The sequence below is a fragment of the Miniopterus natalensis genome, chromosome 17, assembly GCF_054644295.1.
Source record: "Miniopterus natalensis isolate mMinNat1 chromosome 17, mMinNat1.hap1, whole genome shotgun sequence".
NCBI classification, from domain to species: domain Eukaryota; kingdom Metazoa; phylum Chordata; class Mammalia; order Chiroptera; family Miniopteridae; genus Miniopterus; species Miniopterus natalensis.
In genome coordinates, this window is record NC_142097.1 from 11,390,562 (window position 1) to 11,410,176 (window position 19,615).

The 19,615-nt window shown below is 46.4% G+C and overlaps 1 protein-coding gene across 1 annotated transcript; it reads right to left on the reverse strand.

Annotated features, from left to right (window-relative positions):
• Positions 1-887: 887 nt before the first annotated feature.
• On the reverse strand, positions 888-18,987 carry DHX33 (DEAH-box helicase 33). The gene is made up of 12 exons (XM_016200971.2): positions 18,642-18,987; positions 16,313-16,473; positions 15,429-15,656; positions 15,076-15,246; positions 12,906-13,091; positions 12,071-12,182; positions 10,647-10,806; positions 10,386-10,474; positions 8,442-8,569; positions 7,667-7,870; positions 6,068-6,154; positions 888-4,346 (listed from the first exon to the last, which is right to left on the reverse strand). Exons 1-12 carry the CDS (start codon positions 18,913-18,915, stop codon positions 4,038-4,040), a joined length of 2,109 nt encoding a protein of 702 aa, XP_016056457.2. The 5' UTR covers positions 18,916-18,987; the 3' UTR covers positions 888-4,037.
• Between the last annotated feature and the right edge of the window lie 628 nt (positions 18,988-19,615).

Sequence of the window (19,615 nt, forward strand, 5' to 3'; positions counted from 1 at the left end):
GTGGGCGGGACCGCGCCCTCTGCTGGGAGCCTCCGGCGCAGCTTCCCGGACGCCTCCATCCCTAACTGATTTTTAAAGATGTCTTTACTGATTTCAGAGAGAGGGAGAGCGAGAGAAACCTCAGTGATGAGAGTCACTGACCAGCTGCCTCCTGCACGCCCCCGACGGGGGCTCGAGCCCGCAGCCCGGGCATGCGCCCTGACGGGAATCCCTCGCAATCTCCTGGATCCCAGGTGGATGCGCAACCGCTGAGCCCCGCCCGGCGGCGGATAACTGAGCTTTCGCCGAGCTGGCCGGCCTGCCGGCTGTGCAAGGCCTTCGGTTTAATTTCCCAGCGTCACCTCTCTCCAGGGGCCGCTTACTCTCTCCAGACTTCCGCCTACTCTCGGAGCACAGCCGGCTCCCCGCGACTTCGTGCTTACGCGCTCTCGCCGCCCCGGCCACCGTAAGGCCAGCCTTCGGGGCCGCTCCCTTCGGGCGCCTTCCCGAGACGGGCAGGAAGCCGCGCCCGCGCCCCCGTCCCCTGCGCCCCCGTCCCCCGCGCCGCCTCCTCCCGGGAGAAGCCTCCGGGGGTGCTGGTCTACCTCCCAGGCTCCCCGGTCCCACCCGCCCCGGCGCCCTGTAGATTCCCACGACCTTCCCTCTCCATACCCTCCAACTTTGCTCTCAGGTTCTGAGGGGACATTATTTTTTGGGGGCAAGAAGGCACGGTTTACATCAGATTTAGGTTAAGAACCGATGTTACCACCTTACCAGGACACACAGGATATATAAGGTACCAAGAAGGAAAACTTTCCCAATTAGTGGCAGAGATAAGATTAATATTTAGTATATTCTAAACGGCATTCTGTAAATAAGGAAAAAGAAATCCAAGAAAGCCACACACATTATGTACAAGATTCATTTTTAATAAATTTGAGAGTCATGTGCAAGTTTGAGCATTAAATACAAGAACTGATGTTTCTGTAGAGCCATGTCTATTTGAACGAAACCAAATTCTCAAAATACAACTTGATTTTTCTTTTTCTGCAAATTATAATATTCTGATCAAATAAAATATAATCAAACCCTTGCTTCCCTGGACAGGTGCAGTGTTCCCTTGTATGCTCACAAAACGGTATGTCAGAGGCCTGGCCACCGTTCCAAGCAGTTCCTGATAGCTGGGTTAAATGGATTTGTGTATCCAGTACATAAAAAGTTTTACCCACAGAACAAAAACATGTCTCCATTCTGGCATCTCTTTACAACCAGCAGAGATGCAACATTAAGTAAGGGCTTCTCAGAAGGACCAGGTGTTGGAGAGAACGTCACAGTTCTCTCCCTGTAATGAAATCTGTGTTGCTCTGGATGTCCCACAGGCCACGATTACTGGAAGTAGAAGGTGACACCTGCGACATGCGAGCTGCTTGGAGTGCATCTATGTACATGAAGCTGCTCATGGGAGCCAGTGATTCACCCGGATCGAGATTCCACAGACAGGAAAAGAGGGGTCACACCAGCAGAGATGTTGCCAATTGAAAAAGGGTAGCTCAAGATTCCATTGCAACACCACTGTGAAACATTCAACTTCCTTAAGAAAGTTTAAGTTTAAAACAAACCATCCCCTGAAGTTCAATATAAATAACCACTTACTTCTTTGTAGTAAAACATGGAGTCAGAATGGGTTTTCCAATCTGATTTAATCCCTGAGCAGCTATGTTAAAAATTAACTTTTTAAGAAACCCAATAAAAAACTACTGTATTAAAACTCTACCAGAACATTACAGTGATAAATATATTTCTGTACAGAAACATTAAAGCTACTTAGAAGCTATTTATCCCTCATTCCTGCTCAGAAAAGAATATACATTTTCTAGAAACTCCTTAGGTACTTAAGTGGGACACAGTTATTCTGAGAATTTGTGGAGGGACAGGATAAATCGCCCCACTCTCACTTTTTTACTAGCATGATGAATTTTTTTAATTAAAAATATATATTTGTTTACCAAGTCAGGCTAAACATCCTAGGCCTCTATTAAATGAATGAGAAAAATATACTTTAAAAACCTTCTGAAAAACTTCAGAAAGTCATCAACAGTAAAAACAAGTCAATCTGAGGAAGAGTCAGCTAAAAGTCTAGTAAATCAATTAGAGCAGATTTTCAACCGCTGTGCCACAAGAATTTGTAAAACATGCAATACCTGACTACTTAGTCAGGGGCACCGACCTCTTTCCCCTTAGACTGTCAGATAAAAAACACAATAGCCATCTGGTGTGAATGAATCAAAATTATACCTATTTTTTGGGTCAGATTGGCAAAAAATATATTTTTTGGTGTGCCACAGAATTTTAGTAATTAGTTTATGTGCCATGAGATGAAAAAGGTTGAAAATCGCTGAGATAAGGTACATAGGATCTGCTGAATCCTATTTGGCCTAAATGTAAATATTTCTAACAGAATTAAGTCACAGGTGCCCTGAACACTATATAAAAGCTTGACTTCTCAGGGCCACAGTGTGTGCTGGAAGCCTGAGCATACCTGATAGACAAAGGCGTGGACAGATGAGACGGGAAAGGGGAGCTCTGGCAGGCTAGTCTCGGAGAGTCCAGAGTGAAGAGACCGCCCACTGCCTCCGAAGGGTCTCTCAGTTGGCCCCTTGCATATAAACTGCATGGTTCACTTTGTTAAGGAACGACCAAAATACTGCACACATATGTTTAGGTCAATTAAGCACATTAAAAGGGCAAATCTTGGCTGCTTCTAGGACAAGACATTCATTTGCTTTTGATAATTAAATAGCTAAGAAGGACCTTTGATATCTTTTCCCTTCTCAGAAAGAGGACAGGAAGAGACTGTGGAGAACTGCTAATTCCCTCTGAGATATGTAGAAGCTAAGGGTCAGAGAGTGATGGCTGGCAGAGTTGGGAGGTAACAAAGCCAGGTTGTCCCCAAGTCCCAAAGAAGGAAAAAAGATAAAAATAAATAAGATGCTAGAATACAAACGCCAGATGTTGTGGATGGGATGAGCCAATGCTGTCTTTTTCTCATGGACCATTTGTGTCTCCCCTCCGCCCCAGCAGCGCCTTGACCAGGGGCCCTGCCAGAAGGGAAATGGCTGAAATGTGGCAGAGTCATTCCTTAAGCTCACGTGTTTCCATAGGCCCAGTTACAGAGGACAACAGCTGCTGGGTGTGCTGGAGGCCATCAACCTCCAGGGTCAGTTTCCCACGTTTATACTTGGCATGAGTCAGAAGCTGCAAATCGACCTTCACCCAGGAAACTTCCACGCCTCCTGAAAGGACAGGTGAGGACATCTGCCACAGAAGCACCAGGGACAAAGATGCACAGCTCAGCAACCTGCAGGTGCTCCTTGACTGTCCTCTGCTTGGAGGCAGCCAGCACCCACACTCTGAGGGGGGGCTCAGTAGGGGCAGCCAGCCCGGGAGGTAAGAGACACAGCACCTCCCCACCGAAACTTCTACAGATGTCAATCTCTTATGCTTTCTATTAAAAAACTTCATACAGATAGACATTAAAATAGATCCAAGGACAACATCTGAGCTCTGTGACCTCCCACAGTCACCTTCTAGAAAGTCCCCCTTAGTCTTGAGCACTCAGGATTTTGTTGTACTCAGTTCCCATTAGGTAAAAAGCAGTAGCATCAAGCCAACTATTCAGCATATGTTCACCGTGGGCTGCACTGCTCTGGGCACATTCACTTTCTCTAAACCTCATAACTCCAACCTTATCAGTATTATCATCCCCTTTGGCATATGGGAAACTGAGGCTCAGAAGTTAACTACGTCACCCAAAATCACCCAGCAAGAACCGAAAGCATAATTTTGATGTTTCAAAGGTACAAACAGAATGATAGGTACACGTCTACTCGGTTCAGCCTTAGGAGTCTATAAGAAAGACGCCTGCAAGGCCCAGGAAGTCAGGCTCGTTCTGCGGCACTAGACCCTCCTCTTCTCTAGGCGCCAGGCTGGAGGCTGCGAGAGGACAGCTGTGGTCCCAGCTGCAGGCCCCGGCAGGCCTGGCAGGGACCCGGGGTGGCTCAGTTTCTGGTGGTCCTCAGCTTCCTCCGGAAGTACTCCGGGGCGGCCTCGTACAGCCACTCGGCGTCCACCACGCAGAGGTCTCGCATGTAGCACTTGTTGGTGTGGAGCAGCTCAGTGTACACGACGCAGGCTGGCTTGCAGTGGAAGAGGACAGACGAGGGGTGGATGGCCACCGGCTGGTGAGTGTCTGTGGTGGCATAGGTGCCATCCGGCTGAAGCTCAGCGGTGCTCATGAAGAGGCTGTGGGCCAGGCAGCGGCGCACCGCCTCCAGGTCTCCTCGGGATGACATGATCGGCATTGACATCTGTTCCAGGGGGAAGCGAGAAGTGAAGGCCCCAGCCATAAATGCTGTTCAGCACTGTGCAGTATTTGGAGCAACTGCAGCTACAACGCAGCCTACGCTGCAAGCCTAACAAAATGAGAGTTGCCATTTGGAGGTGGTTTCCTCAAATGCCTCAGAGATCAGCATGGGCACGGGGGCGCAGCTGAAGGAGGATGGACTGAAAAGGGGAAAACCGCAGCCTGGGCCAGTAGGACCAGAAGGGAGACAGTCATATAAGGTGTGAACCACACACAGGCATGGTGATCCAGCAGCACCCACCCCCAGGGAAATATCTGCCAGGACGTTCCAGGAAGGAAAGGCTTTCTTCCCCTCTGACTCTGACTCCAGCATCACCTCCTCACACCCACCCCTCACCCGCTGCAGCCATGTGATCTTCCCATAGCACACTCCAGTCATCCTCCGACCACTGGAAAACCTTCACTGTCTCTACTGCTCCTGGCAAAGCAACACAAGCTTCCGATTGGGAAGCTGTGGCTGAGCATCCTGAGGTCCTCCAAACTCAACTGCCTTCTCTCCCCTAGGCCTGTTCCACAGGGGACCTTCACATGTGCACCATGAGGAGACAGAACACACCTCGGCTCCACAGAGGAAGTGTCAGCCACCAGTCTCCTGGCGCCACCACCCTTGCGGAGCGGGTCATGCCACTTACACCTCACGCCACACCTGAACCAACCAGTGGCTTACACTTGCCTGACCACACTGGCCAGCTGCTCTCTTCCAGGCATCTGGAGTCTGAACATGGGAAATCTGAGCAACCCCTGTTGGTGCCTTGAGTGGGAGGCCAGGCAAAGCAGTCGCTTGTGTGCTGAGGCAGAAGGTGAGGGGCAGGAGGCATGCAGACAGCAGGCCCAGAGAAAGCTGCCCTTGCTCCTGATGGCCTTTTCTGGTTCCTCATTCCAGTGCCTGTGGGGCTGGACTACTTCCTGCCCGTGGGTTCCAGAGATACTTCTTTGTCCCCCTTTTTCCCCCTTTAAGCTGGCTTGAGGGGTTTTGTTCTTTGCAATCAGCTGATCCTGGCCTGATGAAGACACAAGTTCCTCATCTGTCAGGATGCAGCTCAGTACCACCACCTCCCAGACACGCTAAGTATTCAAGATGTCAACCAAGTGGAAAAAAGCAAGTTGTAAAACAAAATGTGTATCATATTTATGTTCTGAAGAAAATTTTATATGTGTATCCATGTGTATGTACACACACACAGAGGAAAAAATTCTAGAAGGCTCTACATCAGATTGTTAACGGAGGTTTATCTTTGGAGGGGCGAGGTTACGGGAGGCTTTGAAACTTTCTGCATTATATATCGCTATTTTCTGCACTGTATCAATTTGTAACAATTATGCACTACTTATGTAATCTGAAAATATTAAAGATATTCCTCCTTAAAAATCTTATGATGAATTCTAATAACATTGGAAAATACTCCTACAGTTCACAGAGCGGAATATAAGTTATATATACAATGTAACTAAGTATGTAAAAACACTTAAAAGCAGGGCTGTGAGGAAACAGACCAAAACGGTGAGAGATGGAATCGTGGGTAATGTTTACTTTCTTTCTTATTCTAAAATTTTCCTACAACAAGAGTTTCTTTTGTAATCACCGGCTATAAGCAATTAAACATTTTTCACCTAGAAAAAAGTGAGAGCTTCGCCCCCACACAGAACAACTAGAAGAAAGAATACCTTCACGCAGATATCCCTCAGCTGGGCTCTGACTTCCGCCACCAGCATCATATTTTTGCTGTTGACAAAGTTCTCTTTGCACCAGTCCTGAAGAGGGGAAAGAGACACCACAATTCTCTCATTTCTACAGTGAAAATAACACAATTTTTAGAACATAGTTGAATTTAGAGGGAAAACTTCAGTTGCCAAAAATATAGAAAAATATCTTTCTATCAAAAAGCATAAACCATAATGAGAAATATTAATAATTTAAACTAAAGTAAAACTAAAAATTTCCTTATGTAAAGTCATCATGAAAAATGCTACAGACTGAGATGTCTGCATCACTACACCCAATAAAGGTAAGTATCTCCAGAATATATTTAAAAAAAAGAAAAAAGGCCCTGGATGGGTAGCTCAGTTGGTTAGAGAGTTGTCCTGATACGCCAAGGTTGCAGGTTCGATCCCGGGTCAGGGCACATAGAAGAAGCAACCAAAATGCATGAAAAGTGGAACAAATCAATGCCCCCCTAATCAATAAATAAAATAAAAAAAGAACCTCCTATAAATCAGTAAGAAAAAGACCAACAGTCCAGCAGAAAACAGACAAAGACTATGAACAGACAACTCAACAGATTTACTGGAAATACCCAGTAACCAATAAACTTATATAAAGATTCTCAGTCTCTTGAGGATTCAAGGCAAAGTAGTTTAAACAGCTGAGATACTATTTCACTTGGCAAAAATTAAAGTCATTTCAACAAAGCATTGGAGATGGTGGAGGAAATGGAAACTCATACATCACAACGGGCAGAATAAAGAGATGCTGACAGCTTCGGGGAGCCGCAGGCTAGTCTGGTAAAGCTGGATGCAGCTACCCAAGACCAGCAGGTCCACTTGTCAGTGTCGACCCCAGAGAAACACTCCCCCTGTGCATAGACCTGCACTGATGTTCACCATAGTGCTGGACATGGAAACAAGCTGCAAATATCTGTACTATCTAATGTTCACGGACATGAAGCGAAAGCATGCTGCCACCCATGGGAACGCATTCCAACTTCAGGACAGCGGTTACACAGGGAGGAAGGGCTACACAGGAGCAGTGCAGGCTTTTGCTGTATAAGATCTATAGCATTTTATGTCCTTAAAAACAAATTGAGACAAATAGAGCAAAACGTTCACAACTGCTTAAAGTGGGTGGTAGCTTTTTTTTTTTTTTAACAATTGACTGCATTAAAATGCAGACCAAGTTAAAGCACACACACTATGGCACAAGTACTGAGTATACTGATCTTCCATCTTGGTCCAAAGAACTGAAATATCATACAAGCAACAACTACTACAAAGACAGTAATGGGCAGGTGGGGAAAACCCCATTTTGAAACGAAGAAACTGGTCACTAACTACTGAACTAACTTGCCCACACTAAGTACAAAATAAACACAGGCAGAAGGAAGGTGGGAATCACATTTCCTTCCTGGTACTGTCGCTGTAAACAGATGTTCCGGAAATGACATTCGACATTCTTTTTGTAACTCTTTAGATGATTCAGCCACAAAAGGAAGGTCCACATGCCCGAAACGAGGTCTCATTTGAGAAGAGGAACGAGACAAGGCTCACCTTATTTCCGCCTAAGTTTTTGAAGGTGCGGTAGATATTGAGCAGGGTGATGTGATCGCCCTCGCTGGATATGAACTTCTTTCGGACACTCTGCACTTCATCCCGCCGGGAGGGGGGGTTGTAGAGAACACTGTCCACAGATAGCAGGGAGACAATGGTCAGTATCTCCTCCGTACAGTGGAATTTGGGGGACAGGAGGATGGTCTGCAAATCAAAATTAAAAACTGTGTTAACCAAAATTCTCCCTAGCTCTGAATGCAGTATCTCTGTATATTGCTTTTGCAGCTTCCCTTCTAAGGCATTAAAGGGCCAGTATTTCTAAAACCATGACTGTTTTAACATTACTTGACTTGCTTGTAAAACAAATGATTGCCTGGCCCCCCACAGGATTCCAAATTCCTTGTGGGTAGGGTTCATGACTTAATATGAGTTCTAAGCCCACAAAGAACATAAATCATTGTTAGACACAAAGTAGGAGTGGATAATTATTTAGGGCGGGGAATCTTTTTTCCTGCCAAGGGCCATTTGGCTATTTATATAACATCCTTTGTGGGCCATACAAAGTTATCAACTTAAAAATTAGCTATGAAAAAAGCTCCTACATTTATTGAATTTTGAGTCCCACCTGTGGTTGCCTTGGCAGGGCCAGACCAAATGGTATTGCGGGCCAGACATTCCCCACCCCTGATTCAGGAGAAAACTGAAGACTGATCTAGAAGCACTGAGTTTAGAACTCTCCTTTGAGATAGATAACTGAAGAGAGGGTACCATTTACTTTGGCAAATTTGGGTTCTAAGGGAAATGCTGCCATCTTTCTTCCAATGGGAGTCAGGGTAAGCTGGTCATCCTTGTGTTCAAGAGCACCTAACAGGTCCAGTTGGGCAATGGCCGCCTGAACATGATCTAAAGAAAAAGACATAAAAAGGAGCCAAAAATCAAAAACAGAAGTTTGCAACTAGGGCAGTACTTCTGGGAGCTTCTGGTAACTTGACAACTGATCAAACCACAGCAAAGATCACAACCACCACTGTCCCCAGGACAGACTTTCAAAGCTGTTAATGACATCACTGTCTTCAGTTCTATTCCCTTTTTAAAGAACCGTCTGTAATTTGGCAATATGTATGTAAACATTGAACCCAGCGATGTTACACGTAAGAATTTCACCCACAAAGAAAAAATATGAAATAAACAAAGAATTTTTAAAAAGAAGAACTTCGCCCACAGACATGCTCATACAATGTGCAGGGACCAGTATCTCCAGAAGCACACACACCACAGCGGAAATCCCAGGGCCCCTGGCGAGGAGGCCACTATTCACTGATCACTCTTTCATACTTGTTGAATTTTGAACCACGTAAACGCACTACCTATTAAAGAATAAAAAAGCACTCCTAAAATGTAATAAATAGATGCATACTGAGAGGAAATGATCCGTAAAATATATTAGGCACAAAAGGCAATGTGCAAATGTCTCGGTCGCCAGGAGTATGGCTAAGTGCATTCTGCTTTACTCACAGAGTGGAAGAGCATTTGGTGGTGAAAACGCACCAACACAAATCCTATGGAAGAGAAGGAATGGAAAGGGAAGGTCACTGAAGAACTGACACAGAAACATGCAAATGAGAACAACATGCTGTTTAGGGATACACGCCCACAGACTAACACATTACAGGAAAGCAGGGGACCACAAAGTGTGGGAGGGCGGTTCCCTCGAGGGAGTGGGAAGGAAGCGAGTGAGGCGGGGAGGGCCCGGGGGCTGCAAAGGAGCTGGTAAGGGGTGCACAGGTCTTGGTTTTACTACTCCTCTACCTTACATGTATGTTCCTCCTTTGTGTGTAGGAATTTAGCAATGAAAAAAACCATATAATGCTTTTCTTTTTTTTTTGCTTTCGCTTTTTATTGTATCTATATGAGATGACGGATGCTAACTAAACTTGTAAGTGGTAATCGTTTCATAATCTACGTAAGGCAAATCATTATGCTGTTCACCTTAAATTATACAGTGATGTATGTCAATTACATCGCAATAAAACTGGAAAAAATAAGTGTAGAACAGTGTGCGATGTGTTTTAAAAGAGACTATATATACTTGCATATGCATAGACTTTTCTCTAGAAGACAACTAGAAAATGGTCATGGGATTGCTTTAGGGACAGGAAGCTTAGAACCTGAAGATAGGCAGCGGGACCCTTGTACACCCATCAATTTTTACTTACACGCACACACACTCACAGATTGCATTTCTTCACTTAATAAAGAGAGGAAAAAAAGAAAAGGAAAATCATGGACTGAGGAGATGTCAAGTGCTAAAGCTACCACTAGGAAAATCCTGATTACTTCTGGTCGCTCCACAGAGAGATCAATGAAGGGCAAGAACTGATTAAATTCCAGTCAAAAGCAAAGAAACTTGATCTTTTCAGTCCTTTTGCTGCCAGAAGTACGATTTTGTTAGGTTTCTGTATAACCCATGGACCTCCCTCAACTACTTTCAATGGTTCCTGTGGTCAAGGACCCAACTGTGAGTCCTTACATGAAGCCATGGTTTCTGCACTGGGATGGTGCTGATGGCACTGAATCTACCCTTCATGACTCTCCTCTGACAGTTAATGTTGCTCTCCACCAGGTTAAACCAAAGGAGACCACGAGAATACTTTTTGAGAGTCCTCTGCTGTTGCTTGTCTACTTGTACACCTTCCACTCCACTGAAGATTCCACTCACCTGGAGATGGTTTGGACATGAAGTCGAAGGTGAGCACGTTGGGGACTCTCATTGCTAGGAGCTGCAGCATCACACTGGCCAGGTTACACCTGCGAGGAGTGAGAGATGTGCACCGTTCACTCTCCCTGATCCTCCAGCTGGCAAGTCAGAACCATCCACTGAGGAGTGTCAGTGAGAACTGCAGCTCTGGGGAGACCTGAGCAAGCAGGAAAGGGAGGTGTGGGGACAAATGGCAGGGCTGCAGGAGTACCTCGGGCCCACCTTTGGATCTCTGGCACGGTCATCTTCTCAAACTTCTCAAACTCATCCTCTGTATAGAGCCGGTAACAGATGCCACTGTCCTCTCTGCCAGCGCGTCCTGTGCGTTGCCAGGCCTGGGTCTTCGACACCCTCTGCACAGCTAACACCTCCAGGCCACTATCTGGAGGGAGAATAGCCCACATTAGTGCTTCATCCATCACATAAACAAAGTGTTTGTCTACAGAGTGCACAAAAAGCAGCATTCCTTAGAACACCAGTGATCCTTTCTGCGATACTGAGTCCAGAAAAACTCGGCTAAATCAGAAAGCACAAAACTAGACTGTTCTGCAGTGAAATGAGGACTTGTAGTAGACACTGAAATCTCTTATTAAAACATCAGAAAGCCCAGCTAGCATGGCTCAGTGGTTGAGCATCGACCTATGAACCAGGAGGTCACAGTTCGATTCCAGTCAGGGCACATACCCAGGGTTGTGGGGATTGAGCCCCAGGAGGGGGTGTGCAGGAGGCAGCCAATCAATGACTCTCATCATTGATGTTTCTATCTATCCCTTCTTCTCTCTGAAACCAGTAAAAACATAAAAAAAAAAAAATCACAAAAACTTCATGATTGTAGCAGGGGGCCAGGAGAGTAAATTTCAGAGGTCTGGCTTAGATCATAGAGTGACAACCACCCCACTTGGCCTGGGACTTGGGACTTTTGGTGATAAAACCAGGACAGTCTCTGGCAAACTAGGATGGCTGTCACCGTATCAATGAATGAATGACTCAGAAATGAAATACCTCCAGCCCTGTACACTGTAACCCCCCTCCCATTTTAATTATAAAAGAGACAATGTGATGTTGTTAGTCTAGGAGTAGATGAGACACATTTTCTTGATAAAGGTGTACTCTGTGCCAGGTACTGGAGATCAAGCCCTTTCACATGTATTCTCTAAGAGATACATAGTGAATGTCAGCAGCTGAGTAGTGCATTTCAGTTAAATACCTGGGAGTGATAATTCCAGCTGCCTCAAATCCTCTAGCAAGGTGTGCAACAGACACGAAGCAAAATGACTGCTAGTGCCTGGGAATCCTGGGAAACCTGGAGCTCGACTCAACAATGCTCAAACACCACTCCTGATGAAAGCCTTTGATGTGGTATCAAGCTGTCTCCGGCTCTAGTGTCACCATTCTCACTCAACTTCTGACAGGCTTGCTGACGCCTCTCTACTCCCTTCTCTTTCTGCCAGGCTTCCTGTCTCATGTACATGCCTCAGGTCCCCTTTCTGGACCTGCCTCCACATTGTCTCACTTTTGGTACCTGCCACCCAAAACTCAGTTAGTTACAAACATGAAATGCTCATTTGGGGGAAACTGGGACTACAGGAAACTCAGTGGTTGCTCGCCACACATGGAAGAGACATTCATGAGCTACAAATTCTCACCAGGGTTATACTTCTTTGCTTTAACCATGCCCGTGTCTACTACATATTTTATTCCTGTAATGGTTATGGAGGTTTCAGCGATGTTGGTTGAAATGATCACTTTGCGATAGCCCTAAAAGGAGGAAGAAAACCAAAAAGCCGTATGACACACATATGATTCAGAAGTTTTAAAACATTCCTCACCATTAATTGCCACAATTCACTCATGATCAAGAAAACATGATTTTGTTACTAATGACAATTATTAATACTGATGGTTGGTCATTAAACTGGATGGGAGGGAGGGGGTGTTCCGGTCTTAAAAGCTTATTCTGAGACGATGAGATGTAGTGGAACAGGCACAAGATTCAGAAGCAGGTAGATGTGGGTTGGAACCCTGGCGCTGCCAGTTACCTACTGTGTGCCCCTTAAGCAATTGTTACTTCACTTCTCTGGGCCTCAGTTTATTAAATGGGATCATAACTGACCTTGCCAGTTCTCGGGAGGATGAGAGACAGTGTATGTAAAATGTAAATGCTAGCACAGTGCCTGGCACAGCATGGGCACCCAATAAATGCCATTATGGACGAATGTGGTTTGTTAGGTTGGACCTTTCAGCTTTTGTCCTTGGACTCTCCCTCATCCCCTGACAACTGTTTCCCTGTTCTTACCATGAGAGAGCTGCATCTATGGCTACGTATTCTATTCCTGCAGCTTTTCAGCTACTGGATCTGGCGCCTGAGCATCCTATCCCACACACCTTATCTGGAGTCTGGTGACAGGCATACCTACAGGCCCCACTGTTGGATCCATCTGCATTCCCAGGGATGGGGCTGGACAGAGGAGGTGCCCTCACCTTTGGGGCCCCCTGGAAGACACGGAGCTGCTGGGCATAGGGCAGGGAGGCGTACAGAGGAAGGACCAGCATGGAGGGGCAGCCGTCTGGGAGGTGCTTTGCAATGTCTCGGCAGGTCTTGCTCATTGCTTCGATTTCCTCCTGACCAGTGAGGAACACCAGGATGTCCTGAGAAGAAGGGGCTTCCTATAAAAAAGGTAAAGTGGGATTACTAGGCATTATTAAAAGCATTCCACCTTGCAAAGGGAAGAACATCCAAGTGTTAACAAGACACTCATTCACCTGATTTTTCTTCGAAGTCTGTTCAAGTACACTTGTAAAATACTTGATGACAGAATAACTGAAAAAATGTTTGATAATGACATGTGAGTATATGTAAATGTAAGCTTATGTGTATGTACCTGTATTTGTAGCCCAGTATTGACAGGACAAATGTCCAGAGGTACACACAGACAGTACAAAGTCTAAAATAGTCAAAACATCATCCATGGGAGGACCCATCAAAGCCACCATGTAGCCTAAATTCATGAAAAAGCCTCATCTGAGGTTGGCTTTTGGAAGTTAAGGCAGATTGACCTTCTTTTCTAAATACTATCAGGAGGACAGAAGGTATAAGTCCAGAAAGACAAAGACAATGGGAGAAAAGATTAAAAGTTTCAACCCATTTGCAAAAGACGGAAGAGATTAGCGCAGAGGGTGAATGACTCGGCTGGGCAGAGGAAATTCCGACCTGGGCGCCTGCTAAAGGGAATAGTGACAAGAGATGTGCCAATTTCCCTGGAGAAGCCAGAAGGGCTCAGGACTTGGGTGCAACGCAGAGGTGGGTTGTGGGAGGGTGAGAACCCAGGGATTGGCCCAAAGTCTGAGTCTGTTAAACCCCCCAGGTCCCCTCCTCAGCCCGATGCAGCCAGGAGGCTGGGAGGACACAGGGTGCCTTAATGGGATTCCACACAGGGGGCTGGCTAAGGAAAGAGCCAGGACAACAGCTACACAGAGGTCCAGGAGAGCAGTAAAAGGGACTCTGGGAAAAGTGGGATATGTTTGAACACAAAACAAATATTCATGATTGGCATATGATAGACTTTGGAATACTTGGGGGGAAAATTAGCCATACATACATTGAAAACTTATACAATTGTGTGTACGCGGAAGGAGGCATTGAGATGGTGTACTGCCAGCAATGTAGGGACATAGTATTGTAAATACTGATACTGGACTTAAAAAACAGTGTGATGTAACTATGTTGAGAGATGAAGGAGAGAAGAGGTGCAAGAGGGGTATTTCTAAATGCTCATCTACAAGGGTAAGAGATTGCCATATACTGCCTAATATCAGTAAGTCAACAAATTGCAATATAAGCAGGTTATTTTAGAAATACGAAAGCAGTATCCAGGGGAAAGAGCTAAGAAACTGAGAGTGGTTACTCTAAGGGCAGGACCTGTGATGGGGAAGAAAAAGTAACCATTTTTTTTTTTTTTTATGAGCCTTTTAGAATTAATGACTTAACTCTTTAAACTTCGAACTGTACACGCATCACTTAGATTTAAAATGGAAATTAATTTTTAAAAGTTTGCCTCTTGCTTTTTTCAGAAAGCTAATGGGAAGATAAAAACAGTCAATTTTATACAAATTAAATGAACAAAAATGAGGTGATCTACTCACTCAAGTTTTAAGTAAATGTTTAATAAAATGAGAAGAGATTTGGGAAGGTTTCTCTAATACAGTTAAAAAAAAAAATCTCTAAATTGGAACCCATTATTGGGTCAATGCCAACTTTTTAAATGTGAGGTAGAAAATACCAGAAACTATCACGTGTAGTAAAGGAGGCAGTGTTTCATAAGACTTATTTCAATGTACTGGGTTGCAACATAAAATGTGCTTCTGACTAGGGGTTATGATAAAGAAATGCTTGTGAACCACTGTTCTAACCTATGGAAGTTTTCTGGCTCAGGTGAGTAAAGATGCTGGTCAGGGTTAACTTATTTTTAGAGAAAATTAAGAGATACCAAAAAGGATAAGAACCTGGACATGGTAAGTGAATTCCTGATGCATCTTAATGACACGGCTCACCAAGCTGTCTCATTCAGTAGCTTTTCCTTCCAAGGCTCACAACTGTATCAACTGTGAGGGAAAACTGGCCTCTTCAGGAACTGGCCCCCCCATCCCATACCTGGTGAATCTGGAAGACTGAGACAAGTGCGGCATGCAGGTAATCTTGCTGAGGTTGTTTGGTGTAAAAGATCTGGATTGGATGCTGCCGACCCTCAAGGTAGAGGACAGGGGCTCCATTGAAATACTGAGAGAACAGATCCACATCCATCGTAGCCGACATCACAATCACCTAGGTACGAGATGGAAACAGACATGGCGACAGCCTTTCTTAGTCTCTCCCAAGCTCTACAAGCAGGTGATAAGGCTGCGCCACGCCCACTGCGGTTGACTCTGTCCGCGGTCCTGAAGCAGGAGGGCGAAGAACACACCGAGGGAGAAAGACAGGCTGCACCTTAAGCGTGCTGCACCTACTTTGAGAGGCAGCTTCCCCAGCTCCTTTCGCCTCTTCTGTGCGGCTTTCACCACTCCAAAGAGCACATCTGTGTGGATAGTCCGCTCGTGAGCCTCATCCAAAATGACACAGCTGTACTTCCGAAGCAGGGAGTCTGAAATGGCTTCACGCAGAAGCATGCCATCTGTCAGGAACTTGATCCTGGTGTTTTCTGAGGTGACATCATCGAAGCGCACTGTATAGCCAACCTGTGCAGAGAAATTACTTATTCATCAAATGCATGTTGAGCACCCACTATGTAACCAGCACTGTGCCAGGCACTTGAGCCATCACAGCAAACAAGACCAACACTGACCTTGCCCTGCTCCTCGAGGCAGCAGGCAGTCTGGTGGCTGACAGGCAATGGACATGTACCTTTAACTGCATTAGAATGAGCATGACCAAGAATTTAAAACTAGCCTCCTACCCCTGGCTACTCAATAGCTTCAAGTGAAGCTATGTACAAACATGAAAAGATGTCCAAGATGTTTTCAAGTGAAATGCACAAACACTCACACACACAAATTCTGAGACTCATTCTAGATACCCACATATATACTAGAAAAATGCTTAACAATTTTCCTAGAGAGACACAGAGATAAGAGATTTAACAGAGGTTACTGAAGCCTTAAAAATGCTAAAGGAAAACAACTAATTTATGCAACTTGTTAACAGATTTAGAAAGCAAAGCAAATGGGACCTGACAGCCTGTCAGACCCTCTGATCTCTTAGGAGCTGGTAAAGAACTCTGAGATAGACCTAGACAATTGTGGCAAGAAAGAAGCTCATTATGTAGAAAAAGTATTGTTCAGAAAAATAAAAGGCAGGGGAGGGAGAAATGTTGGTAAAGAAGGAAATGAGGTACCAGCTTCCCGAGTTCAGTTCTCTTCTCATCTGAGACTCTAGTAGCAAGTGAGATGGCAGCCACTCGCCGAGGCTGGGTCACAGCAATGACGCCCTGGCGGCCAATCCCCCCTTCATAGAGGTACTGAGGGATCTGAGTCGTCTTTCCAGAGCCAGTTTCTCCTAGGAAAGAAAAAAGTCTCATTTAAATGCAAATTAAGACAAATTTCACCACACAAATTATCAAAGTTGGAAGAACAAGAAAAAGAAAATACTCAAAGTTGATAGAGCCACAGGAAGCCGGGTACTCACAAATACCATCGGTGGAGTGTTAATTGGAATTGTTTCTCAGAAGGCCAAATTATATCAGAAAAATCTTTAAAATGTTTATACCTTTTAACCCACAATTCCACTTGCAGGAACTGATTTTAAGGAAATAATTAAAGATGTACCTAAAGATACAGCTTCAAAGATGTTTTATTCAACTTTGTTCGTGAAGACAAAAACTGGAAACAATATAAATGTTCAACAATAGGTATAGTAAAAACAAAGCACTTGATGTTATTTTCTCCCTTGTGGGTTCCTTTAGCAGTACCTACTTAGAACAAAGAACTCAGTCAACCTGTGCATGTTTCCCCTCTTTGCTACAACTACACCTCTCTGACCTCACATTCCTACAGTACCATCATTCTTCCATTTTCTCCCTGCTGACTGCTCATCCTTCCTGATCTAGCCAAGATCATGGACTAAGAATTTGGTTATTCTGCCCTCCTCCTGCTGAATCCACCAGGGAAAACTCCCAAATTGGATGAATGTCTCCCTTTCCATTTCTTCTGCCCCTACACCAGGCAGCTGAGCACTGATAAAGCAAAATAACTAACCCACCTGTGCAGACAAAGACCTGAGTTTGCAGTGGGGCCAAACGCACCTGAGCCCCAGCACTACCATCCGTCCTTTTCTTGCTTTTGCATCCTGTCTTCTGATCTCACTCCCCTAAGGCCCACTTGAGGCCCTGAAACTCCCGTTCTCAGCAGAGCTCCTGCGCCTATTTCATAGAAAAAGAGATGCCCTCAAATGTGAGCTCCCTCTACCTCCCCCAGGAAGCTTTTCTGTAGTCTCACCCATTCTCACCTCCTTTCTCCAGCCCTACAGCCTCTTGGGTATCCTCCATCGTATTAAAGACCCAATTCTACTTCCAGCCCATGTTGCCAAGTGCCCCCTTCCCATGACCCCTGAGCTCAGCTCTATTAGTGGCCACTTTCCATCTTCAGTCTCCCTTTCTGCTGAGGTCTGCTCAGTCTATTAATACATACTTGCAAGTTCCTCTCAGCCCCCTTTTTTCCCCTCGAAACAGAAGCCAGCTCCCATTGCCTTCATTCCCTCACCTCTTACCTCCTCCTCAGCTTAATGACAATCAGCTCCTACCCCCCACCTTGCCTAAAATAGTGCTCAATGGGTTCACAATCAATACAAATCCAGTGGGCATTTTGGAGATCCAAACATTATTGGACTTCGTTGCTGTATCTGTTCATGCCTCTCTGCGTCTTCCTTTTAAAAATATATCTTTATTGATTTCAGGGACAGGAAAGAAGACGGAGAGAGACAGAAACATCAATCATGAGAGAGTCACTGATCGGCTGCCTCCTGCAGGCCCCCTGCTGGGGATCGAGCTCCCAACGCGGGCATGTGCCCTGACCCGGAATCGAGCCGCGATCCTAGTTGATTCTCAACCGCTGAGCCACACCGGCCGGCGACTCCCCTCTTCTTATAACTATTCTTCTGACTTTAGGCTCTTCTGGGTTTCCTTCCCCTCTTTGGAGGCCCATCCTCTCGGTCCTTCGGAAGCGCCTCTGACTTAAACGTCGGGGATCAAAGCCCCTTGTAATCAGTCCCCACATTCACAGGGAACTCTGCCTTTTAGTTCATGCACCAGAAACGACTTCCTCCCGGAGACCGGGCTGTTTCTCGCCTCCACTTCGTCTCTCACGCAGCTCTCCCCTTGGCATAGAATAACCTCCCTTGAGGACACCTCCCCCGCCCCCCCCCTCCGCCTCCTCCCGGACTGGCTCAGATACACCCTTCTAAGTCCCCGAAGTCCGGGCGAGCCCCTCGACCCTTCCGCACGGAAGGGGAGTCTTTGCCTAAAGCCGAACCCCGCTCCCAGCGGGCGACGGCACCTGCACAGCAGGGCGGCCCGACTCCTCCGCGGCCCCTCCCCGGGCCTGGCACCGAAAAGGTGGTCGCGTTTGTTGTAGAAACAAATGGAAGAGTGTGAGAGGCACCTAAGAACAACTACGCTCGCAGAGCCAGGGACCGAGAACCCGGAGGGACGCGGCCGCGCGGCCTCTCACCGATGAGGATGGCGCTGTCCAGGTTCCGGAGCTGGGCCAACAGCTTCCCCCGCGCCTGGAAGATGGGCAGGCTCCGGCGCTGCAGCTCCACGGCCTCGGGGTAGGGGCTGGCTGAGGGCTGGGCCAGGGGCGGCTGCGGCCGCCGGCCTCCGCCTCCGCCGCCCGCGCTCTGCATTACCGCTCGCCTCGACGGAGGGCACGAGCCGGCGGGGCTCGGAGGCCCAGAGCCCGGCCGGAATCTCTTAGACGGCGGGAAGCCCGCCTCCTCGGGCATGTCGGGAGGGCCCTGCGACCGGACGCGCGAGGGCGGGCGGCTCCCGCAGCCCCGCGGGGCAGGCAGCTAGCCCGCACCGCCCCTTCCCGCCACGTGCTAGCGGCTGCGGGCGACCGCCGAGGACCTCGCCGCCTCCCCTAGCCTTTAGGAAAGGGACTGCAACTCCCAGCATGCACTGGGAGCTTGGGAAGGCTTCCACTTCCGGGAAGCGGGCGAGCAGCATCCGAGGTACGACAGGAAAAAGGTCCGGAGCGACAACAGCGAAAGGCGGGGTGGACGGTTCCATGGGACCTTAACCTTGGATAACACAGCGATCTTGCAGTTTTATTGTACTGGTAATATTTCTATTGAACATGCGTTTCCCCTTTTCTGCCCACAGTAACACTAGCTCTTCAAGGAAAGTGGTTAATTTTGTAAAATCAAGTAGGAACACACAAACATTTGCATTATTTAATCCTCGCAATTTATATTATTTGGTAGATAACTTTTATATCCAATTTACAGATAAGGAAACTGAGCCTCCGAGATTAAAGTCACTCAGATGTCACAAAATCAGAATGCTGAAAGGATGCTCGTGATTATCTTGCATTGCAGAAGAGGAAAGCATTATATAATATATTCTCTAATGATTATATATATTCATTATATAATATATTCTCTTGAGAAAATGACTATCCCATTGGAGTGGTCTGTTCCTGTA